Source organism: Caenorhabditis remanei, chromosome II (assembly GCF_010183535.1).
Source record: "Caenorhabditis remanei strain PX506 chromosome II, whole genome shotgun sequence".
Taxonomy (NCBI): Eukaryota; Metazoa; Nematoda; class Chromadorea; order Rhabditida; family Rhabditidae; genus Caenorhabditis; species Caenorhabditis remanei.
In genome coordinates, this window is record NC_071329.1 from 9,983,590 (window position 1) to 10,007,137 (window position 23,548).

At 39.8% G+C, this 23,548-nt stretch overlaps 2 protein-coding genes across 2 annotated transcripts; both read right to left on the reverse strand.

The window, feature by feature from the left end:
* Positions 1-3: 3 nt before the first annotated feature.
* Positions 4-10,774, reverse strand: GCK72_005725 (uncharacterized protein; the record flags this gene model as incomplete). The annotated part of the gene is made up of 10 exons (XM_053725309.1): positions 4-123; positions 172-271; positions 324-459; positions 508-582; positions 629-779; positions 826-957; positions 1,309-1,414; positions 1,459-1,559; positions 1,638-1,716; positions 1,770-10,774. 10 exons carry the CDS (start codon positions 10,772-10,774, stop codon positions 4-6), a joined length of 10,005 nt encoding a protein of 3,334 aa, XP_053589503.1.
* Positions 10,775-10,965: 191 nt separating this feature from the next.
* GCK72_005726 (uncharacterized protein) lies at positions 10,966-20,086 on the reverse strand (the record flags this gene model as incomplete). Its single annotated transcript, XM_053725310.1, has 3 exons — positions 10,966-11,136; positions 11,180-19,957; positions 20,030-20,086. 3 exons carry the CDS (start codon positions 20,084-20,086, stop codon positions 10,966-10,968), a joined length of 9,006 nt encoding a protein of 3,001 aa, XP_053589504.1.
* Between the last annotated feature and the right edge of the window lie 3,462 nt (positions 20,087-23,548).

Genomic DNA, 23,548 nt, shown 5'->3' on the forward strand with positions numbered 1-23,548 from the left:
GATTTAGCTACGACGACTGTGTTTCAAAAGTCCCAATTCTTTGATAGCTTTGTATTGATCCGGAATTTCCATGAGTGCATTCAAAGCGAATGAAGCATCGGCGTTTGGAGCGTTGAACATTACCTGGGAATAAGTTTAGATATGATGTACTCTCTTTTTTTGAATGCTCACCTTGTGGAAATCGACGAAATGGAAATTGTCGAAGAGTCGCTTTGGAATGTTGTCATCGAATCGTCCCATCATGTTCCATGGACCGTCTCCAACACCAACCCTGAACAGTGGAAAGTTATGATACTTCATCATTAATCATTTGAATTTCTAACATAATAATACTCAATGGATAGTGGGAAGCGGCGGCAATAGCCTTCTGATTGATCTTTTCGTTGGTGACCTGTCCGTCAGCAACAATGACCAAAATGTGATAAGAGTGTTTCTCTTTGCAGATTTCAATCGCTCGATCTGAAATCCAGACAAATTAAACCTCATTAACTTTAGTGGTTAGGTTACCAATCAGTGGCACAAAGTTGGTTGGTCCGCTCATTTCGATGGATGGTGTGACTTCGTTGTAGACTCTGAGTACTTCTGAAACAAAAAAAATCGTTAGATCTCTGGAAAATTGTATTTCAACCTTCGAATCCATTGCAATCCTTATCAAGATCGTATCTGTCCGCAATATTGAAAATTCCTTGATCAGTGAACTCCTCATCTCCGAATCCGTATGCAGGGATTTGTCCATCAGCATCGAATGAGGAAAGAGTTTTTCCGACAATTTGGATAACCTGAAACGTCATCTGTTGTCTGATTACTTTCTTATTTTTGTAATACCTGTTGATATGGGTTCATTTCAGCTGGATCAATTGTGTGAAGTGGTCTCTTATCGAATGTTCTTTCTCCTTGATAGAAGTTGGATTTGGTGTAATCAATTCCGAAAATAAGGTTGGAATATTCCAGACCAGCCTGAATTAAGTTGTATCAAAATTAATAAGAAACCCCTATTTGAAAATGAGAAAATAGTGAAAATGTGTAGAGAGTTGGTCCGAAATAATGCAGGAGAGACATGCTAAGTGAAATAACTAGATGCACAGAGAAAGTGAAAAGGGAAAATGTTCGTGAGAAGAGTAGTGGATATCAAACTTGCCGTTGAAAAATCGCCGATGTAGGTCTGAATTTGGTGTTTGGGTATTATTTCTATTATCTAGTCTATGGTGATTCACACTTCACTCTATTATTATTAATGATTACTTTCGGTTGTTTTTATTAATGCTTTATATTGTGTTTATACGAATCGAAAATGTGTTGATAACTCACATGCTTGATAGCCTTAACGATATCATCGAGAGTTTTGAAGTGAGGAATATTGTGAGGACTTCCGATTGCAAGAGCTTGAAGAAGGGAGTTCCGCCGAACAGGTTTGCTGGAAATTCGGAAATTACTACCAGAATAAATATCAAAACATACAAAGCAGGAGCGGCATTCTGACGAAGATCTCTGCCACGTCTTTCTCTTTCCTTCTTCATTGGCTTCTTGATGATTGATGGCTTTTGGAAGGCTGGTTCCACCTGAAATAAACAGATTGGAGACTTGTTTCATGACGGAGCTTCAGAAAAAAAGCGTTCAAAACTCAAGAAATGCATTACCTCCATGGAAGTATCCAATCCAAGACTCTTATCGATGGCTTCCATGGTCTTTTCTTGAACTTCAGCGGCGAAACTGACTCTGAAACAATAGAAAATATCTAATCTGAACTTTCTCCCATTTCTATATCCTACCTCTTCTCTTCCTTTCTACGTTCTTCTCCTTTCTCTCTCATCTTGACTTCAGACGCCTGCTCGGTCTCAATGACAGTCGTCTTCTTCTCAAGCTGCTCGTCGACACGAATAATTGTTTCCTCGAGAACTTCTGTATACAATACAAATGGTTCATCTTCATGCCTACGAGCAACATTGTGCACACTGCCCTCCACCATGACCTCCACCATGCGGGCCTCAAGTTCCAGTACTTGTGTCTCAATATGCTCTTCACCGACAGCTCGGAAACCGAACGCGCCGTGAACAAATTGATGGTCTTCAGAGATAAATAGAGTGCGGAATTCAGTGGGTTGCTTGCAGTAGTCGTATGCCAGGTTAAATACAGTTTCTTCGGATGCAGTGGAACGCATTCCGGTACCTTCAATTTCGTTGTTAGATGCATGCAGACCCATTGCTAATAAATCTCGGTAAGTGACTCCAAAGTGAAGATCAGCATCCAAAGTGATCGATTCCTCTTTTGCCGCACGGAATCCATAAGCTCCTTGTATGAGAAGTTTGTCTTCGGTAACACAGACAGTTGTGAATTCGGTTGGTTGTTTGCAATAATCGTAACCCAGATTGAAGATTGTCTCTTCTGATGCACCAGAGTGCATTCCAGTACCTTCTCCCTGGTTCGCTTCGTCTTTCGTAATTTGTCGGTGTTCTTTGTAACCGACTCCAAAATGTAAATCAGCATCCAAAGTGATAGAAATATCTTCAGCTGCTTTTGAAGTGAAAGATTCATTTTGTCCCGTTTCAGAAGTATTGAACACCTTTTCAATCTCTTCTTCATGATCTTTTCTTCGGAAACTTGTTGTATTCCAGACAGCAAATTCTTCTGCAGCAGTTGAATTGAATTTGATAGAATCTAACATTGGGGTTGGGAATAGTTTCTCAGTGGCTTCTTCTTGTGGTTGTCTTGTCAGGAATGCACTGACACTGTCTGGTGATTCCTCTCCAGATGCGAAACAAGAGAATGTTGCCGAGCCTCCATTTCGAGCAACATTCTTAATTTCTTCTGTTTCATCCACTTTGTCACTGCTTCGAAGAGTGTAATGAATACCAACTGCCATATCAGACGCTTCTGTACTTCTGAAGATAACGTGAGGTTCGATGTTTTTAGCCACTTTTGTCACGGATATTTCTTCGGAAGAACTCTTATTACACTTCATTGTCTCATCAAAGTTAACAGATGTCTCTTGACTGGCTCCGATTGATAAGTTGGTTTTATCTTGATTTCCAATTTGTCGGATGATTTGAGTAGATTGGAATTCTGAATCTCTGGCCAAGTTCGCATCAATATCAGCAAACTTTTCATCAGCAAATCCAGCACGTAGAAGTGTTGAACCTCCAGAAGCAGGAATTTGAACAATCTTTTCAGTATCTTGATGCTCTTCTTCTCGGCGAAGTTGAACATTGTTCGTTTCAGTGAGTTCAGTTGTTTCTGTGACTCTTGAATAAGCTGGTTCTCCTTTGTTAGCTGCTGTCAGTGTGATATTTGTTGTCTCATATTGATTGGCTCTTGATAGATTTGCACTGACACCTGCAGCTGATTCTTCCGTTGCAGACACAAATATTTCAACTGGTTTTTCTTCGTTTCGGATTATCGTCTTCCTTTCAGTTTCCAGCTCTCTGTCTGATTTCTTCTCCAAGTCTTTATCAAGCCGAACTTCGTTTGCTGTACTCGCTTTCGTCTCCAACTTGAAAATTCCGCCATCTCTCGGCCACGGCTTGGTCTCTGAAATGTGCTCATGGTGCTCATCACGCTGATAGTGCACATTGTTGGTCTCCTGCACCGAGCTGCTTTCACGCAAAACTAGACTAGTCGGATGACCAAGATTTGAAGACACACGCACAAGTTTACAACTTTCAGATTTGGATCCAGCAGAAAGAGAAGCGGCGGCTGAAGTTGAGGCTTCCTTCGTACATGAACAACGGAAGAATTGTGGTTGTTCGGTGTTCTTATCGACAATAACAACAACAGCATCGAGTTCAGACTCTCCTGGAGCAGTGAAGTTCTTATCCAGAGAAACTGAATGAGACTTCGAAGCATTTGAATCAAAAACGACAGGTTCGGCCAAGAATGGAGTGGTTTTAGTTGTTGCAACCTCCAATTTTTCTTCTTTTCTGCTCAATTGTGTAGCCACATTCTCTATCTTTGATGTTGTTTCCCGAGCGTTGAAATATGTTGGAATTCCAAGATTTGCTCCCTGTCGAATGATCTCTACTTGATGATATGGAGATGGTCGATTCAAAGTGACTACTTGATTATGTTGCATTTCAGAAGAAGCTCTCGTAGTCCATGATACTGGTTGAGATGTGTTGCCAATCACGAACAACTTTTCAGCGTGAGCTTCTGCCAATCGTTCTTTCTCTAAATGCTGAACAGCATCCATTGATCGGTCAGTTGCATGTTTCGTTTCGAAAGTCTGTCCACTTCCTTGTCTCGCTTCAAACAAAGTCTTTGCAACGATCTTCTCTTCTTGTTCGCGGGAATAGAAACAGTTCGTTGTGTGATATTCTTCTCCAGCTTCTCGGAACGTGAATTGCTCATTTTCTTTGTTGGAATCAGTGATGATCTTAGAGATTGCGAAATGATCATTTGGACGGTTCCAGTGCTCTGTGACAGTATGTCCGATGGATTCAGAAGCATTACAATTCAATACAGCTGGAATGATAGTCTGAGCAGTGATAAATGTCTTTTCAGTCGACAAATGACTTGGTCTTGGACAAATCAAAGCAGTTGAAATACTCGATGAACTTTGTTCAGAAGCATTTGTTGAAAGTTCATAACATCCACCCAAACGACGGTCTTTGATAAGTAGATCAGCCTTATCGAAATCATCGTTTCTTCTGAATTGTTCACTGATAGTCTCTCGCGTTTCTGTTACTTCAATCATCTTCTTCTCCACATTGATTCCTTTGTTGGAGTTTCGAAGGACCTTTTTCACAGTTTCCTTTTCTCCAAGTCGACTCATATCCTGAGAAATAGATGCAACAATTGAAGATGTTTGAATCGTATTGAATGAAGTTGGTTCTCCTTGATTTCCAACAATAAACTTCTTGTCAATGACGTCATCTTTGATTCCACGGCTTCTGATTTCCTGATCGAGAACTTCCTTCTCGTCGCCACTTGCCTTGCATCGTTGTTCGAACTTTCCACCGTTTCTCGCAATGTACCATGTCTCATCTAAATCGAAAATGTCGTCGGGTCTACGGTAGATCGGGTGCAAGTTTTCAACACACTCTTCACACTCCAACACGCGCCACGTCACAGGTTGTTCAACGTTCTTGTCAACAATGAGCAATTCAGTGGATAGCCATTCTGTCGGTTTCGACAGTTGAACTGAGATATTTTGAAGATCTTGCGATGCTCCAGTGGTGCTTAGCATTTGGTGAGGTGCAGAATTCGAAAGCGTGATTTGGTGCAAAGTGTCGTAATGAGTGATAAGCGATTTCGATATATCGCGGTGCAAAGTGATTTCGTTATCTTCGGCTGCGTCAGTGGACAATTTATAGTGTCCTCCTTGACGAACCAAATCAATCGTTCGTTCGATTTTCTCATTTTCAGCATCTACTTCGAATGCAATAAATATTGTTTGCTTCTCCTCGCGGGATTCAATGAATCGGAATTTCAGACTTGCTCCACGATTTTTGTCTTTGACGATGTGTTCGGTACGGAAATATTCGTTTTCTCGATTGAGAACAGTTGAAAGTGTTATCTTCACAGTGGTTGGTTCGAAAGTGTTCAAAGAAGTTCCTTCGATTTTGTTAAAGTCGATGACAGTCTTCTCCAAGTCACTGAACTCAGATGGACGATTGAATTCTGGATTTCTTGTTGCTTCAACCAACTCTGCAGCCATGCATGACAAAGTTTTTGGTTCCATTCCATTAGAAATTATAATCGTCTTAATAAGAGATTCAAAGTCATCTTTCTTGTTCATATTGTAGAACATCTTCACATAGAAATCAAGACATTCATGAAGGCGAATAGTGAATGGAGCAGCATTATTTGCACATGTTTTTGTAACTCCAATCTTCACATTATCCTCTGGAATTTCATAATTGAAGTTAGCATTGACCGATTCTGTAGTTGTTTCGAGAACACGGATTTCTTCTTTTGCAATAACTTTTTGAACCATTTTTCCTTTGACTTTCTCGACATCTTGAGTTCTTGAAAGTGAAGAACTGATAGCTTTGTATTCATCTCCAGCAGCTTTCGTAGTTAAGTCATAGCTACCTCCAGACGCCTTGTCCTTGATTTTAATGGAAGTGATCAAGTTCTCCTCTGGAACATTGTAAGCGATTCCAACACCAACGATTTCTTCCGTTGATTCTTTTGTTCTCATGTATGTTGGTTCTCCAATATTCGAAATGATAATTAGTCTATCAGCAACTTCGAACTGATCTGGAATCGACCATGCTTCATGAACTTCTTTCGTTTCTTCTTTGGATGCCAATGTTGTTAGTTGAAGAGAAGTGACACGTGGAATATTGATGACGATATCTTTGTCTTCAAAGTGAGTCTGTTTGCAATTGATTTGTCCGTAAAACAAGCATTCATCAAATTCAAATTCTTCTGCATCCAACTTGACTTTGTCTCCAAGTCTTGGGATATTCCATGTCTTCTCACAGAACTCATTCGGCTGATTTCCTCCGATCAATTCCACTTTCAGTTTCACTTTTTCATCTCCAGATTCTTCCAACTTCTTCTTGATATTTTCTCCTTTCCTTGCTCCAATAATTGTTTGATTCGTTTCCTCTCTCACTGCAGCTTTCTCCAATTGATGTGTACTCCAAACGACGTCACTTTCAATGTCTCCTGCTGATATAAACAATGGTTGTGCTGCAATTCGAACAACATCTCTAAGCACGGTCTCTTGTGCCAATGTCGGTTTCGATAGACTGTATCTATGCAAATTAATGACGGCGTTGAAACGCACGTCGCCACTCTCTATCACTCTCCAAATCTCACGAAGTACACGTTTATCGGTCAACACTTTGCTCACAGAATATGATGATGGTATCTCAAATTTCCTAGAGAGAGCAGTATCCAAAGAGCAGATTGAAACTGAGAAGTTTCTCTCGCAAATCTCCTTATTTTGAATGTTAATCAAATGAATCACTAATCCTTTTTCTTCTGGCATTTCCAAAAACTGATTGATTCTTTCAACTTCTTCACTTGATTCAATTGTTTGCAACGATGATTTGACACGAAGTAGATCAACAAGTTGAGTGCTTGCATCCAAATCTGTCTCGATTCCTTCCCACAGAGAAAGAATTTCAATTCCATCAGAACCAACTTCTTTCAATTTTTGACTGGATCTCTCAACTGGAATTGCCTTTTTCCTGGCAGCTGTGGATGCAGATACTGCAATATCTCTTGCATAATCAGCAACAGTACTTGCGGTATATTCAGAAGCATGACTTGTTGTAAATGTCATCGAATCACTTCGAGCTACAGTACTTTGGAATTCGGCCCCAACTGAAGAACTTGGAATAGTCAGTTCAACATTTGCTTCACTTATTTCATCTCCAGCACTCATCGTTGAAAAGATTTGACGGAAACTTGTGGCAACGGTAACAGTATGAGTTGAGGTCTCTTTCACCTTTGGTAGTGCTCTTCTCACCAAATAAATTCCTCCGCCAGTTTCTGATTTTCCGAATTCTCTTATTCTTCCTCCAACGGCTTGTTCTCTATTAATCTCATCAACAAGCTTTTCAATTTCTTCCAAATCCATTCCAAGCTTGGTCACCAGCAGTTCATTTTCAACATTAGCACTGCTAAATTGTCCAACCGTCTTGTCAACATTCGATTGAGAAATTGACTTTTGAATTCCGAAAGCAGATTCTGTTTTCTTGATCAATGTTTCGCTGTTCAAGTTGACTGTAGCTGAAGCTTTTGCTGAAAATGCCATTGAATCTTGAACACTCTGAGCGATTGTAACAGATTCTTCCAAATCATTCAAAAGAGTTTCCCATTCGGCACTTGTAGACAATAGATTCCATTGATTCTCTTGATATTTCTTCTCAACTCGTTCTCTTGATTTATCACGAAGTCGAATCGATGCAACGTCTTCTCCAGTCTTTTTACATTGGAAAGCAGTTGTAGAATCCATGACCTCTTCTTGAATTGCATTCACATTGATTCGATGATTTTCAACGTTTGCAGTTCTCAAGTTCTTTCTGCTTTCTGCTTGAGAATCTGGTTTGGAGATTGAGTTATCAGCCTGAATATCAACACTTGTCGAAGCTTTCATACTGAGAACTTCTGCCCATCTTCGAATCATTGGGAGAACTTCTTCAAAGTCTTCAACTTCAAACTTCTTCTGAACAATTTTACCGAATAAAGTGCATACTTCTACACTTGCATCCCCATATTCATGGAATGTTCCAGACGTGACTTCATCTCTCAAAGATACAGAAGTGACAAACTCTGATTCATCGAAACTATCTTCACGCTTCAACATCTTCTCCGATTTTGTCATCTGAATCTGGAATCGACGTTCTTCGGATGCACGTGACATTCCACGTTGCATGATGTTTTTCGATGCCATTCGGTTAGCTTCTCCTCGATCAATACTGATTTCACGATCAGTTCGATTAGTTTGGGGTGCTTTCAGAATCATACTGGCCGAATCAGTTCTCGTCAATGGAACTATTTTTTTCTCTTCAAGATCAACAATTTCAGAAGTGTATTTGGACAAAGCATTTTCGTTTCGTGGCTCAGAAAGTCTTTTTCCATCGGCAATGCTTCTCTTGTCAACTTTTTTGACATCAATCGACTGTTCGCGATCATCTCTTTTTTCCAGGCTAACATCTTTTCCTGCCGAAGTCTCAATAGTTGCTTTCAGATCTTTAGAGTCTTTCTGTTCTGTCTTTGAAGTCAGCAACTTCACACTCTGATCACATTCCGGCAGACGTAAAATCTCACTATCCATTTCAGTTGTGAGTTCAGAGATAGCAGCAACATCAGAGAATTGAGAAGCCTTTCGAGTTTCTGAGAAACTGCGTCCAACTTCTTCCTTTTCTGGTTTTTTGGACACAAGTTTTCCAATTCCAAAAGTAGTTGATGCTTCTGATTCTCCAAATTCATGAACAGTTGATAGACTGTGTTCTTCAAGAATATCGGAAGCAACATAAGTAGCATCATCAGAAAATGCGTCTTGTCTCGTCATTTCCATGTCAGCTCTTGTCTCAGAAACACTCAAAGCTTCACTGATTCCGACTACGACGTGCTCTGCGATTTTCTCTTCGTCCTTTCCACCAGGTAATCGGACAGATAAGTCGAGTGTTGTTCCAGCAGTCGATTCTGTGACTTGTTTTGCATCTAGTGATTTCTGTTCAATTTCAGCAGACTTCCAGCAAATGAGAGCTTCACCATTGTTATCAATAACATCCCAATGAGTATGAATACCCTGGTTCTCAGTGATAAACTCCTGAGAACTGAATGATTCTTTCTCACATAGAATCTCTTGGAGCTTCTCAGTAATATGGTGTTCACTCTTGCTTCTCATCACAAGATGTTCTGTCATTTGTTGAATTGCCACATGACTGACACTAGATGATTTCAGAAGTAGATTATCTCTTGTAGAATATTCAGAAGTGAGTGAATCTTCTCTCTTCTGAATATTCGCAGTCATCTGAGATTCAGCAGTTTCAATCGCTTTAGCATTTCTCTCAACACTCAAAGTTCTCTTCAGTTTTTGAGTGGTTTCAGTTTCTTCTCTTTGAGGTCTCGGCGCTTCAATTCTTCCCATTGCAGCTCCAGTCTGAACTTCAACATCTCCTTGTTGACGACCTCTGAATTCTTCAGCTCTCGTTTCGCTGACAGCTCTTACACCTGCAACTTCTTCACTCATAAACGATTTTGTCAAGTCACTTGTCCGTTCGGTGTGTTTCAAGACTTCACTTTGCGACGACTCTCTCACAATTCCTATGCTCAAAGAGCCCTCAGCAACTGACTCTTCAACTTTTCTGTCAAAGTTCACTAATACTTCTTGACTTGTCGGGGCTGTTACAGTACGACTAGCTGATTCACGGGATGTACTACGATGTCTCAAAGTCTTTTGAGTTTCCTCATATTCATGACTAGAACGAATGAACACTCCACTCTCTTCTTCTTTAGTCTCTGCAAGTTTCAACATCTGGCTCTCCAAATTGGCAGTCTTCAGATTCAAATCACTCTTTTCATCTGACACTGCATCACGAGATTGTTTGGCTTCGAGGGTAACAACAGAATCTTTAGAAGCTTGAAGTGTCTTTCCAATTGTCTCCGTGGAAGCAACTTTCGTGAGTAGAGAAGAATCTGCTTCTGTTTCTCCGGTTCCAAAAATCTTCGATTCGACAGCAGCAACAGAATCTCCAGCAGCTAATTTGCTCAAACTAGCCTGAGTGATTGGTACAACCTTTTCAGTGAACTCAATTTCGGCAAATTCTGGGTTTGGAGGAACCAAACATGAGGCTCCAAAGCCAACTCCAGTTTCTTTGTTGGAGAATTGATTGACTGTTCCGATAGCTGTTCCAGTGTTGGAGATGTTGATATTATGGCTGGTTGCTCCTGTCTGGTCAGATAATGTTAAAGTTGTATCTGCAGCTCCTTGAGCAATACCAAATTTGCTATCAGCTCCCATTTTGACTTTTTGAGTCATCACTCCTAAAGCGTCAGCTGATGGTGACTTCTGAAGACTTCCAGTCATCTCAATTGAATTTTCTCTCGCAGCTTTTGCTTTGATCGAAGCAGTATCAATTGGTGGTTTATGAGGAAGAATCATTGACGCACTCTGTCCCTTCGCCACTGTATTCCAGAGACCAACAAACTCTTCTTCCTTGGATTCATGGAATTGACCAACATTCGATTGCCGTCTCGATTCCGTCATACTCAACTCGGTCACATCTTCGGAAGGAGTCTTTGTGTATTCAAGTTTAGCAGTTGCACTGATTTCCATTGAAGCTGCTGCGTTGAACGATCCTTTCTCTTTAACCATTTCTTTTTGAACGGTGTGAATCTCCTGATCTGCTTCAATTCTGCTGAATTCATCTGATTCGTCAATAGATTCTTTTGTGGCAGCTTTCAAATTTCTGACTTCACTCGCCGCTCTCTTCATTACTAAACTGCTTTCAACTTCTTCATCATGTTCTTTCGGTGCATTCAATACTCCCATAACACCTCCAATTTTCACTTCATCATCTCCAAATTCTGCTGTCTCTTCAACTTCCATACTCTGTGGTAAGCTCTTAATCCACGACTCAATCTGTTCTCTCTTCTCCAAGATCTTTTCTGTCGATGCCACTTCCACTCCAAATTCTCTTTCCACTTCTTCAATGCTCTTAGCACGAACCAATGATCCTGTAGCATCACCACTTTGAGCTCTTTTACTTTCTAGACCTACTTCACAATTAACACTAGCACTAGCTACCGTCATCGTGGCTGAAGTGACCTCTTTCTGTACTTTTTTAGTTTGAAGGGAAACCTTTGCTCCAATTGGAGGTTTAGCTGTTGTCCAACTTCCACAGACATTCAAATCTTTTGATTCAGCAATTGAGGTAGAAGTCAATTCCTTAGGTTTGGTCTTCTGAAGAGATTCAACTGGAACGGAGACTTCTGGTCTTAAAACTCTTGCTTCCATGCTTGTTTCTCTTTCCACAGAAGCTTTTTGACTCATTGAAATGCTATCGCGTCTTTTTTCGACAAAAGTCTTTCTGGCATTTGATTCCAATGATTCTGATCTTCTCAATGCTTCTGTTCTGTGAATTGACTCTTCAGAAGGAGCTCTTACTTGACTTGAAGATCTGTAGAGTCTGCTTTGACGTATCGTCATTTCAGTATCTTCTTCTTGTGGAAGAGGTGGTTGAAGATCTCCAAATGTTCCTCCGAATTGAAGATCTTTCTGACTTTGAGACCTCATAGTTTGACTAACAGTATCATCTCTTGATTCTGGATACTTTACTTCGAATGACTCAGAAGCAGTAGCACCTTGAATTTGAACATTCGAATCGGATCGATCGATGGAATAATTCTGCTGAAGAGTTTCTTGAAGGGAATCTGGAATTTTCTTTTCAATTGTTTCTGCGGAATCTTTCTTCAACTCATGGTCATGACTAATAACTTGTTCACTACTTGCCCTAGTCGACATTTGTGTTTTTGAAACAGAGATTATCTTATCGGAAACAGTAGTTTTAGCAGCTTCAGATGTGGATACAGTACTCCAGATACCCGATGACGTCACTTCTCCAGTTTCTTGCAGAGCCAATGAAAATGCATCAGCATTACACCCAGTGATTGTGACTTCTGCAGCCTTTGGTGCTGGCCTACGATAGTAGTCGTATTTACTGTCAACTTGAATGTTTGAAGCAGCCATTGTGACAAGATCACAGATAGACATAGTACCGAGTAGCGCTGAGAAACTGGTTACTTCTGAATCATTTGGTTTATTCATTTCAGTATATCCAACACAAGTCGTGAATACGCATTCTTGAATATCCATCATCACTTTTGCTTCTCTCGCTTGCTTCAGATCCAGCTCAGCAAAAGCTTCTTCTTCGGGTGGAGCCTGAATAGTTCCAACCGATTCCATGGTGTTCGCTTCAGCTGGAACAAGCAATGTCAAGTTTCTCACAACAAGATCTTTTTGAGTGATGGGCATTGTTAGACTACTCCAATCCATTTTCGGAACAATTTCCAGAAGTTTATCCAAACTTTGCTCCGAAATACCAAAACTGTTTTCAATGATGTCTCGCAGTTCAATGGAAACCAACTTCTCGATTTGTTCTTTTGAACCGAAAGATGCCAATTCAGTATAAATTGAATTCTCTTCTTCGACACTTGCCAATGTTGCAAGAGTAGCTTTTTCGAGTTCTCTTGCCTGGAGGATCATTTGAGACGTTTCCTTCTCTTTTCGACTTGACCAAAGACCGTGGACGGCTTCCTCTGATGTCTCAAAAGCTTCCATCTCAGCATTACTCATCAGTTTTTCAGAAACTTGCTTTTCGGTATTGAATTCTTCAACTTTCCGATAGAAACCTTGAGTCATAGTTTCGATTTCTGAACTAGCTGCTGGTGCAGTCAAATCACAAACAGCCATTGTCTTCAGCATTGTTTTGTGAAGAAGTCTCTCATCTGATTCCATCATTGAAAGACAAGAACTAGTTGAGATCGCATTGTCAGCAGCTGCCATTAGATTAATTACAGCATCAGCACGTCTCACTGACGACACATTGGTATCAACTGAATGTTGCTGCTCTTCTGGAGCTGTCAAGCACCCGAGTGATCCTTCGAAATTAGGAATTGCACTGAAGTTGATTCTCAGATTTCGGATGATATCTTCTGTTAGTTGAGTCTCTTCCCAATGCACATTCTCAATGATTCTCTGGAATACTTCCATTTGTTGTTCACTACTTTGGAATGCTTCTTGAAGAATTTCTTCGGCCGTTGCTTGATTCAAAAGAACTTTTTTCAAAACTTCCATTCTCAATTGAATAGTTTTAATTTCCTCAAGAACTGTCGTATGAACCAAATGGAAGCTTTGAGAAGTTTTGATAATTTCAATGACTCTGTTCACTTCAGTCGACGTTCTTTGTATAGCGAATGTTTGAAGATAATGTCTGAGAACATTCACATAATCTTGAGTTGTCGTGATTGAACGGTTGGTTTCTGGAAGTTGAATCGAGAAGTCAAGTACGGATTCTTCAGAAGTTGGAAGTGGGACGTTCTCTCGAACGATGTTCGAGAGATTAACAGATGAAAGAATTGCAACCAAATTGTTGAGAACTATCTTCTCTTTTTCTGATGATTGAGAAAGGTTCGCGGTTATTCCAATTTCATAATCAACGGAAGATTTGAAATTGAATAAGAACTGAGCCAATTGTTGATTTCGAATTGTTTTGCCGACTGAGGATTCTTGTTGGACCGAATTAATTAATGACTCAACTGGTGGCAAATTCAGAATTTGAAGATTTTTCGAAAGAGTTTCTTTGACTGTATCAGGAATTTCAGCACTTTGCATTGATCCCAATACTTTCAGAATCTTATAGTAAGTCTGGTCACTTACAGCAAATGCATCTTTCACTACTTCTGAAATGTTCATGGTTCCTCGACATTCAGCAACAGAGTAACAATTCAGAATACTCTTCAATACTTCAATCTTCCGAATCACAAAGTCAACAGTTTCTTGCTGCGGCCGATCATTGCTCCAGAATCCTTGGACGACGTGTTCTTCTGGTTGACGAACATGTTCTTGGATTTTCATGACGGGAGTTATGGAAGTATTCGCTTCGAGGGAATCAGGTTTTTTGTCGAAAGCCGCCTTTTGAATTGCTGTTTTCAGATCAACAGAAGTGAGAAGTTTCACAAGATTTGACAATGTTGCTTTCTCCTCCTCACTGTTTTCACTCAACAAACTACTTTCCAGTAGAATACTGCTTATTTTGAAGGTATTTTCAATTTCCACTCGTTGTTTTTCTGCCATTGAAACTTCCGAATGTTCGATTTCTTCTGGTTTAGAGACGAGATGACCAAGAAGAGTACTCAGATTTGAAGTTGCCACATATTTCACATTTGCTGATAGAATCGCTTTTTGCCTCGATGTCAACTTGATTTGACTCCAATCAGATTGTTCTAGATAAAAGAATAATTGATTCAAAGTCTCATCAGAGACCGAGAAAGCTGCCTTGACGACATCTCTGGTAACGTCTCCGAAGATCACTTCCGAGTTTTGATTGAATATTTTTCTACGGTAATCCAAAGTTAACGAAGTGCTCACTTGTTTAGCTGCAGAAACAACAAATTCTGAAGTTAATGTCGATAGTTTTTGAGCAATAGTTGATATGGTTGCTTCAGAGAGTTGAGATGTATTCCAGAATGATTGAATCGACTCTTCGGTAGTCTCTGGAACAACTCTATCAAGTAGAATTCTTTGTGGAATTTCGAATTCTTTCATCGTTTCTTCAGACATGTTTGGTTGAGCGAGTTGAACAGCTTGAGATATCAAATCTCCCAAATTTTCCGAAGTAATCAAAGATATTACATTTGAAATTTGAGCTCCGCTGTGCTCGTTTTTCCTTGAAAATGTTGATGAATTGTCAATAGATTGTTCCAGTGTTTTCTGAAGATTCAATAAAAAGGAAACATGTTGTTTTTCAGAAAGAACTGTGGAAATCTCTTGATTTTCTTCTGGTCGACCGATCAAATTTCCAAATACATTCGGAACATCAGCATTCACTATTCTCAAATTAGCCAACAAATGCTCTCTTTCACTCGATGGAATCTCAATTTCACTCCAGTGGACTTCATTCAATGCACGGAAAGTTTCATTCATTTGCTCATTGGAAATTCCAAATGCGGAACACAAAATCTCTCGCGGAGTCAATCGAATTGAGTGCAGAGCTGCAAGACTTTGGGCAGTAGCCATGAAATCTCGATGAACTGTTTCACTAACAAGGGAAGCTGAGAATGTTTTCAACATTGCATGAATCGTTTCGATCTTTTCTTTCATGAACATTTCTTGCTTCTCAGTCGAACTTGCAGAACTCCAGAATCCTTGAACTTGTTTTTCTATTGGTTCACGAAGACGTTCAATCATAGTTTGAGAATTTGGAGATTTCAATAAAAAGTCGACATTCCCTTGTTCAGATGATTGATGATGAAGTTTGAAGTCAGACGAAGAACTGCTCATTGAAGTTAAGTCATTCGATACAATGATCTCAGATACCTTAATGATAGCTGACTTTTCATTTTCCGGTAACTTTTGAAGTGTTGCATCTCGAGAAATTACTGATTGAACCGCAGATTTGACATTTGAAACTAGATAAATGTTTCTCTGTTCGACAAACTTCTTTTCCGTTGTTCCAGATTGTGGTTCGGGTGCACTCAGCTTTCCAAGAATACTGTCACAATCGAAATTTGGTTCAGCAAGAACTCTGATGTTCTGAGAAACAGTTTGCTGCTCTTTCTCTTGTAATGAAATATCCGTCCATTCAATTTTCGAAAGAGTTTCAAGCGCATTTTGAACCGTTTCACTGGTAATTCCGAATGCTGAACTGATGATTTCTTTTGTTGAACTTCCAAAGTTTTTCATTAACTCAACATTATTTTCTGCTCCTTTCAATTCAGTTTCCACAGATTCAGAGGCAACTTGCATAGCCAGCATCTTCATTGCATCGTATTTAGAGTGTAACTTCTGTTTTACAACGAATGATGTTTTTTCTTGTGGTGAAGAAGTACTCCAGAAGCCTTGAATTCTTTCTTCGACTGGTTCTCGCAGATGTTGTTGCAAGTACATGGATTCTGGAGTTCCGAGAAGAATTTCTGTGTTTTGGAGATCAGATGAGTTCTGTTTTAAACCAAAGGAACTAAGTGTACTTGTCATCGATGTCAAATCATTTGGAACTACAAGTCTAGCGATCTTGGTGATGACGGCTTTCTCTTCAGCTGGCAACTTTCGTAGTTCCGAATCATTGGATATAACAGATTCTACGGCGGAGTTTATTCTGGAAACTACTTCAATTATTCTCGAATCAGCAAAAGATTTCTCCGTAGAAGCTTCTTGAGATTCCGGTGGATTGAGTATTCCGAGAATACTGTCACAATTAAACGTTGGCTCGGCAAGTACTCTGACATTTCTCGAAATTGTTTGATGTATTTTCTCTGGTAACGAAATTTCATTCCATTCAATTTTTCTCAAAACTTCGAGTACCGTCTGAACACTTTCACTTCTGACACCGAATTCAGCTGTGACGATTTCTCTTGCCGCCTTATCAATAACTTTGATAGACTCAGCATCTGGTTCTGAAGCCTTTATGTTCTGATTCACAGTTTCAGAAATCATTTGACTAGCGATCGTCTTCAGCGTTTCATACATTGTATCCAATTTCTGTTTGACAACGAGTGATAATTTTTCCTGCGATGAAGCAGTGTTCCAAAATCCTTGTATTTGGTTTTCAATCGGTTCACGAAGATGTTCAATCAGGGTTTGAGAGTTTGGAGATTTCAATAAAAAGTCGACATTCCCTTGTTCAGATGATTGCTGTAGAAGTTTGAAGTCAGACGAAGAACTGCTCATTGAAGTTAAGTCACTCGATACAATGATTTCAGATACCTTTATGATAGCTGACTTTTCATTTTCCGGTAACTTTTGAAGTGTTGCATCTCGAGAAATTACTGATTGAACCGCAGATTTGACATTTGAAACAAGATAAATGTTTCTCTGTTCGACAAACTTCTTTTCCGTTGTTCCAGATTGTGGTTCGGGTGCACTCAGCTTTCCAAGAATACTGTCACAATCGAAATTTGGTTCAGCAAGAACTCTGATGTTCTGAGAAACAGTTTGCTGCTCTTTCTCTTGTAATGAAATATCCGTCCATTCAATTTTCGAAAGAGTTTCAAGCGCATTTTGAACCGTTTCACTGGTAATTCCGAATGCTGAACTGATGATTTCTTTTGTTGAACTTCCAAGGTTCTTCATTAACTCAACATTATTTTCTGCTCCTTTCAATTCAGTTTCCACAGATTCAGAGGCAATTTGCATAGCCAGCATCTTCATTGCATCGTATTTAAAGTGTAACTTCTGTTTTACAACGAATGATGTTTTTTCTTGTGGTGAAGAAGTACTCCAGAAGCCTTGAATTCTTTCTTCGACTGGTTCTCGCAGATGTTGTTGCAAGTACATGGATTCTGGAGTTCCGAGAAGAATTTCTGTGCTTTGTGGAGCAGATACGGTCTGTTTATAACCAAACGAGTTTGAAGTACTTGTCATCGATGTCAAATCATTTGAAACTACAAGTCTAGCTATTTTGGTGATGACGGCTTTCTCTTCAGCTGGCAACTTTCGTAGTTCCGAATCATTGGATATAACAGATTCTACGGCGGAGTTTATTCTGGAAACTACTTCAATTATTCTCGAATCAGCAAAAGATTTCTCCGTAGAAGCTTCTTGAGATTCCGGTGGATTGAGTGTTCCGAGAATACTGTCACAATTAAATGTTGGCTCGGCAAGTACTCTGACATTTCTCGATATTGTTTGATGTATTTTCTCTGGTAATGAAATTGCATTCCATTCAATTTTACTCAAAACTTCGAGTGCCGTCTGAACACTTTCACTTCTGACACCGAATTCAGCTGTGACGATTTCTCTTGCCGCCTTATCAATAACTTTGATAGACTCAGCATCTGGTTCTGAAGCCTTTATGTTCTGATTCACAGTTTCAGAAATCATTTGACTAGCGATCGTCTTCAGCGTTTCATACATTGTATCCAATTTCTGTTTGACAACAAGTGATGACTTTCCTTGCGATGAAGCAGTGTTCCAAAATCCTTGTATTTGGTTTTCAATCGGTTCACGAAGACGTTGTAAAAGCGACTGCGAATTCTTTGAACAAAGAAGAATGTTTGCATTTTGATTACGTGTAATTCTTTGTTGGAATCCAAATGTTTCTGAACTACTGCACAGGGATGTCAAGTCATTCGAGACAACTAATCCAGCCATATTTGTGATAACTGCTTTCTCTTCAGAAGGTAATTTAACAAACACTGAATCACTGGAAATCGCAGATTCAACAGCTGATTTGACATGAACCACAATTGATGCTTTCCGTTTTTGATTCAGAAGCATATCAGCACTTTCTGATTCCTGTTCTGGAGTATTCAGTTGTCCTAATATACTGTCGCAGTTGAAGTTTGGTTCAGCAAGTGCTTTGATATTCTTGGTGAGAATACGATGTTCCTTTTCTGGTAACAAAATATTACTCCATTCAACTTTTGCCAAAACTTCCAATACTTGTTGCACATTTTCATTTGATATTCCAAATGCAGCTTGAACAACTTCTCTAGTTGGCAGTACGACACTCCTGAATGACGCAAGGTTTTCTTCATTTCCAGCCAATTCTCTGTTCACAGACAACGTTGCCATCTGGATTGCAAGAGTCTTCATGGATTGGTGTACAGTTTCCAATCTCTCTTTGACAACAATTGCAACTTTCTCTTGTTCATTCGCGGTATTCCAAATTCCATGGAAAAGTTCTTCAGATGATTCTCTTATCTTCTCTGTCAAACTTTGCTGGTTCGTCTGTTTTAAAACTCTTCTGGCTTCTGAAAGTTCGAAAACGTTGTTGAATCCAAACGATGATGATGTAGATTCAGAAGACGTTGTGAGGTTATTTGAAGCCATAACACCAATAATGTTGCTGAAGATAGCTTGTTCCTCCTCCGAAATTCGATGCAGAGAAGAATCAGAAGTTACTGATGAATTGAACGATGAGATCACATTGAGAACACATTTGGCAGTATTCAAATGGCGGAATTCTTTATTAACAGAAGCATCTTCGGTTTTAGGAGCTATAAGTTTTTCAAGAATTCCAGACGACTGGGCTGAAGTTGAAGCAAGAGCTCTGACATTTGCCGAAATATTTGAATGAACTGACTCTGCTAGATTAATTTCACTCCAATCTATGTTCTCAATAAGAGATAAAAGTTGATCTACAGATTCGGATGAAATTCCGAATGCAGCTTGAACGACTTCTCTCGGTGACAACTTCACGTAATGATGCCCGACAAGACTTTGATGCTCTTTTCGGATATCATGACTGAGGCTTTCAGTAACTGTTCTGATAGCATGAGTTTGAAGAGAATGATGAATACTTTTCAGTTTCTCACACACAATTGCTCCCACTTTTTCCTGTTCTGAAGCCGTATTCCAGAAACCTTGAACCACTTCTTCACTGCTTTCACGGATTTCTGACTTCAAAATAGTCAGGTTCTTGGCAACAAGTTTCCGGCTGGCTTCCAATTGCTCTTGAGCTTCAGAATAATTGACTTGAACAGTTTGACTTACTGATGATGTTCCCATTGTACTCAAATCTTGAGTAGATATTATCCCAACAAAATTTGTGAATGTTGCTTTCTCTTGTTCTGGAATTTTAGAGAATGTTTCAGTTGAGTTTATTGTATTCTTCATGGCCGCAGTAACATCCAATACAACCTTCGATTGTTGTGCCTGACGTATTTTTAAGTCAGCAGATTGTTCTTCCATTTTCGGTGCTTTCAGTTTACCAAGAATATTTGAACATTCATATGAAGATGGGGCAAGACATTGAACATTTTTCGAAATAATGGAATGTTCTGGAACGGGTAAATTGATTTGACTCCAGTCCATCTTTTCCATGATATTAAAGAATTGCTGTATATCACTTTTCGAAATTTGAAATGAAGAGGAGACAACTTCCCGTGGACTGATGCTCTTGACGCTAACCTCTCCAGAAGTTTCAGCTTCTTTCACGAGATCTTTAGAGATTTCTTCGTTTGCCATGCTTGCTGCCAAGGTATTCAGAGAACTGTAGATGGATTCAATCTTCTCGTTCATCAGAATAGCAATTTTTCTTGATCATTTGTTGTTTCCCAGAATGATTCAACTGCCTCAACAACTGGCTCACGAATCTCAATTCTCAAATTATCCAAGTTTTTAGAAATCAAAATTTTGGAAGCAGAAAGAGATTCTGGGATATCCTGATAGTTTATTGTAGCCGTTGTCAATTCAGAAGAAGTGCCAATAGTCGATAAATTGTGGGTAGCAATCACACTAATCAGATTAGAGAAAACTGCTTTTTCCGTATTGGAAATGTTTTTAGAAAAGTTAGAATTGCTGGAAATTGTTGATTGGAGTGCTACACGAACTGACAAAACAAGAGATGCCTTTCTGATTTCAATGAGTTTCACATCTGTAGACTCATTTTGTTGTTTCGGAGCACTAAGTTTCCCTAAAATTCCATCACATATCTTTTGTTCGGGTGCCAGTGATCGAATATTGGCTGAAATTGCGGAGTGTTCTTTCTCACCAAATTCAATTTTACTCCAATCCATTTTCTCGAGAACTTGGAAAAATTGATCGGTTTTACTTTCGGAAACACCGAATACTTGCGAAACAATTTCTTTCGGTGTCAACTTCTGAGAACGAGTTATTTCGGCTTTTTGATCAGCTTTCCTCATTCCCAAGGTAGAAGTTTCAGAGATGAATTTGGAAGACTTGACTGTTAGAGACTGTTTGAAAGTTTCCATTTGATCTTTCAAAGTTTTCACAACTCTTTCCGAATCTCTTTCTCCTTTCCAGAATCCTTGAACAATTTCTTCTCTTGAAGATGTGAACTTTTTGGATTCGTACTCTCTTCGAGATTCACGACGCATTACACCACTTGTACTCATTTTCTCTTCAGCAACATCATAGAAAATTTCAGTGGTTGATGAGATATTACGAGGGGCAATCGTTCGTAAATCACATCTGGAGGCACTACTTGTGATGAGTAAACTCATGAATGCGGCTTGCTCTAACTGACTCATTGACCCCAATGACACTTCACGAGTTGTCATTTCATCAGCTGAAGCTCTCAATTGAGCAAATACTCTGGATTCAGCACGGTCTCTCAATATTAAATCAAAGTTTTCTTCCTGCTCTGGTGGTGCCACAATTCTTCCCAAAACACTCGGAATATCAAGTACAACTGGAGAACTTGTCAGTGCTTGAAGGTTAACAGAAAGTCTCTCTTTTTGTGATTCCATCATTGTGATACTTTCCCAATCAATATCTTCGACGAAATTCAGAAGACGTTCAAGGGAATTCGTTGTGATTCCGAACGCAGCTGCTACAATCTCTCGTCTGTGAGAAGCAATTTCAGTGGATGTTGATCTAGTGACATCAGCTTTTTGTTGCTGACATGACAGTTCAATATTCGTAAATGATGCTGATTTAGTTTTAAGACTCATGCTCTCAGTACTCTTAGCTTTTTGAAGAAGAGTTCTTCTCGTACTTTCTCCTTTTGTTGTATTCCAGAATCCAGTACAAACTTCTTCTTGTGAAGCTCTGAGATTGAGAGAAGCACGATCTATCGATGCAGAACGTTTTCTGCATTCAACTGCTGACCAACTCTCTTCCATTTTGAATCTTCCTTCAAGACTTGCTTGTCTTTCAAGCGGTGGTTTACCAGTATGGACAACTGACTCTTTAGAAGACGATTTCTTAATGATGGAATACGAAGAACTTTGCTCCAGTTTGCGGACTCTGCTCTCAAGTGAAGTATCCACTACAGACTTTTTCACTTGTTTGATTCCTTTAGAAATCGCATTCTCATAAGGTTCTTCCAACACAACAATCAATTGATTGGCATGCTGTTCCCTTTTCTTGATTGTCACTTTCACCTCGACGACATCAGTCCCTTCAGCCCCGACAACGACATCATCTAGTTTCAAAAGCTGCTTTTCGATACTGCTCAACTGCTTAGAAACCTGCTGGACTTCCGGCTCTAAGCCGTTCTCATCACTCTCTGGAATGTAGGTAAACTTTATTCACTCGGCTAAAAGCCAACATTTATTGAATTCATCTTTTAGAAAGAAACGCAAAAGTTGTGAATAAAGATAAAGATGCGAAAGCTTTTTTAGTCTTTTTTAGACGAAAACCTATCCATTCCTCACACACTATGTCAGACTAAAACTAAAAAAGGGCAACCAGGCACGAAAGTTAGGAGTAGAAGTTAGAAATTTAGGGACTTACAAAGACAAAAAAGGATGTTTTGTTGGTTGTTTAGAAACGACTTTGACGATGTGAGCCCCTCTCTACTCATTCACTACTGGGATATTTTGACACAAAAAGTAACAGTACGAGACGACGAAAATAATTTCTTAGTATGCTAAAATGGCGTGTTTAGTATTATGTTCACAAATTATCTCCATGTCGTCGCCCAGCTCAATGTATATCGAACTGGATCTGACGCTGCTACTGGACTCTGTAAGAATACCGAAAGTACCTGGTGCCATGTCATAGAAAGGTTTCAAGTGTCTATTTATGTCATCAGAAAGTGTTTTGACAGTCTCAGACCCTCTCTCTCACTCCTTTAAATCACTCACAGCTCCAATTAAATATTCTCACAGTTCAAAAAATGCCGACACGGACAAGCAGATGCAACGAGCGGGAGGCACTAAGTGCCGACTTACCTTGATGATAGAATGAAGAATGTGAGTAATGTTCACTCATGTGCTCATATGAACTCTGAGCATAGTGAGACTCTTCTGTGTGCTGATGCTGTTGCTGTTGCATGATGCTGCTACTCTTCTTTTCGGACGAACGAGTCTCTCGAATCTCTCGGAGCCCACCAGAGGCAAGTCGCATCGAAGCGTGCACATAGTTCCCGAATACTTTCTTGAAAAGCACGAACACGGTGATCTCGCCTCTCGCATCCTTGCGACGAATTCGTAGATCTTAGGACAACAAGAGTTGAGGGGGGAATCGAGGTTAAGCGCATTTGCAAGGGGGAGAGACGCTTCCTAACTTACTTTACAATAGAGCGCATTTACAAGTCGCGCGACGCTTTACGAGAAGTTACAGACGAAGTTTACGTATCTAAAAAGGTCATGGTGTGTTTCCTTCTTCTTTTTTCGTTTTAGAACTTGGCGTGCGCGTGCTCGGTGCTCGGAGATGGTGGTGGTGGTGGTGTGGGTGTGTTTTTGTGTGCTATGGTGGTTTTTTGGGTGTGTGCAAAACATTGAAACGGGGGATATGGTTCAGTTCAAATCACGCAAAATCAATCAGGTGCGGGGGATTCTCAGATTGTTCTAGGGACAGGATATAACAAAATAAACTAACCAGTAGCTGCCTCGGCGACAGTCGACGATGTGGATCCACGCTCGATTCCGGTATTCTTGATCATGACTGCACAGCTCTCAGCAACTTGTTTGAATTCAGTGAAACGGGCTTCGGATGATTGACGTTGGACGTGCTGAAACA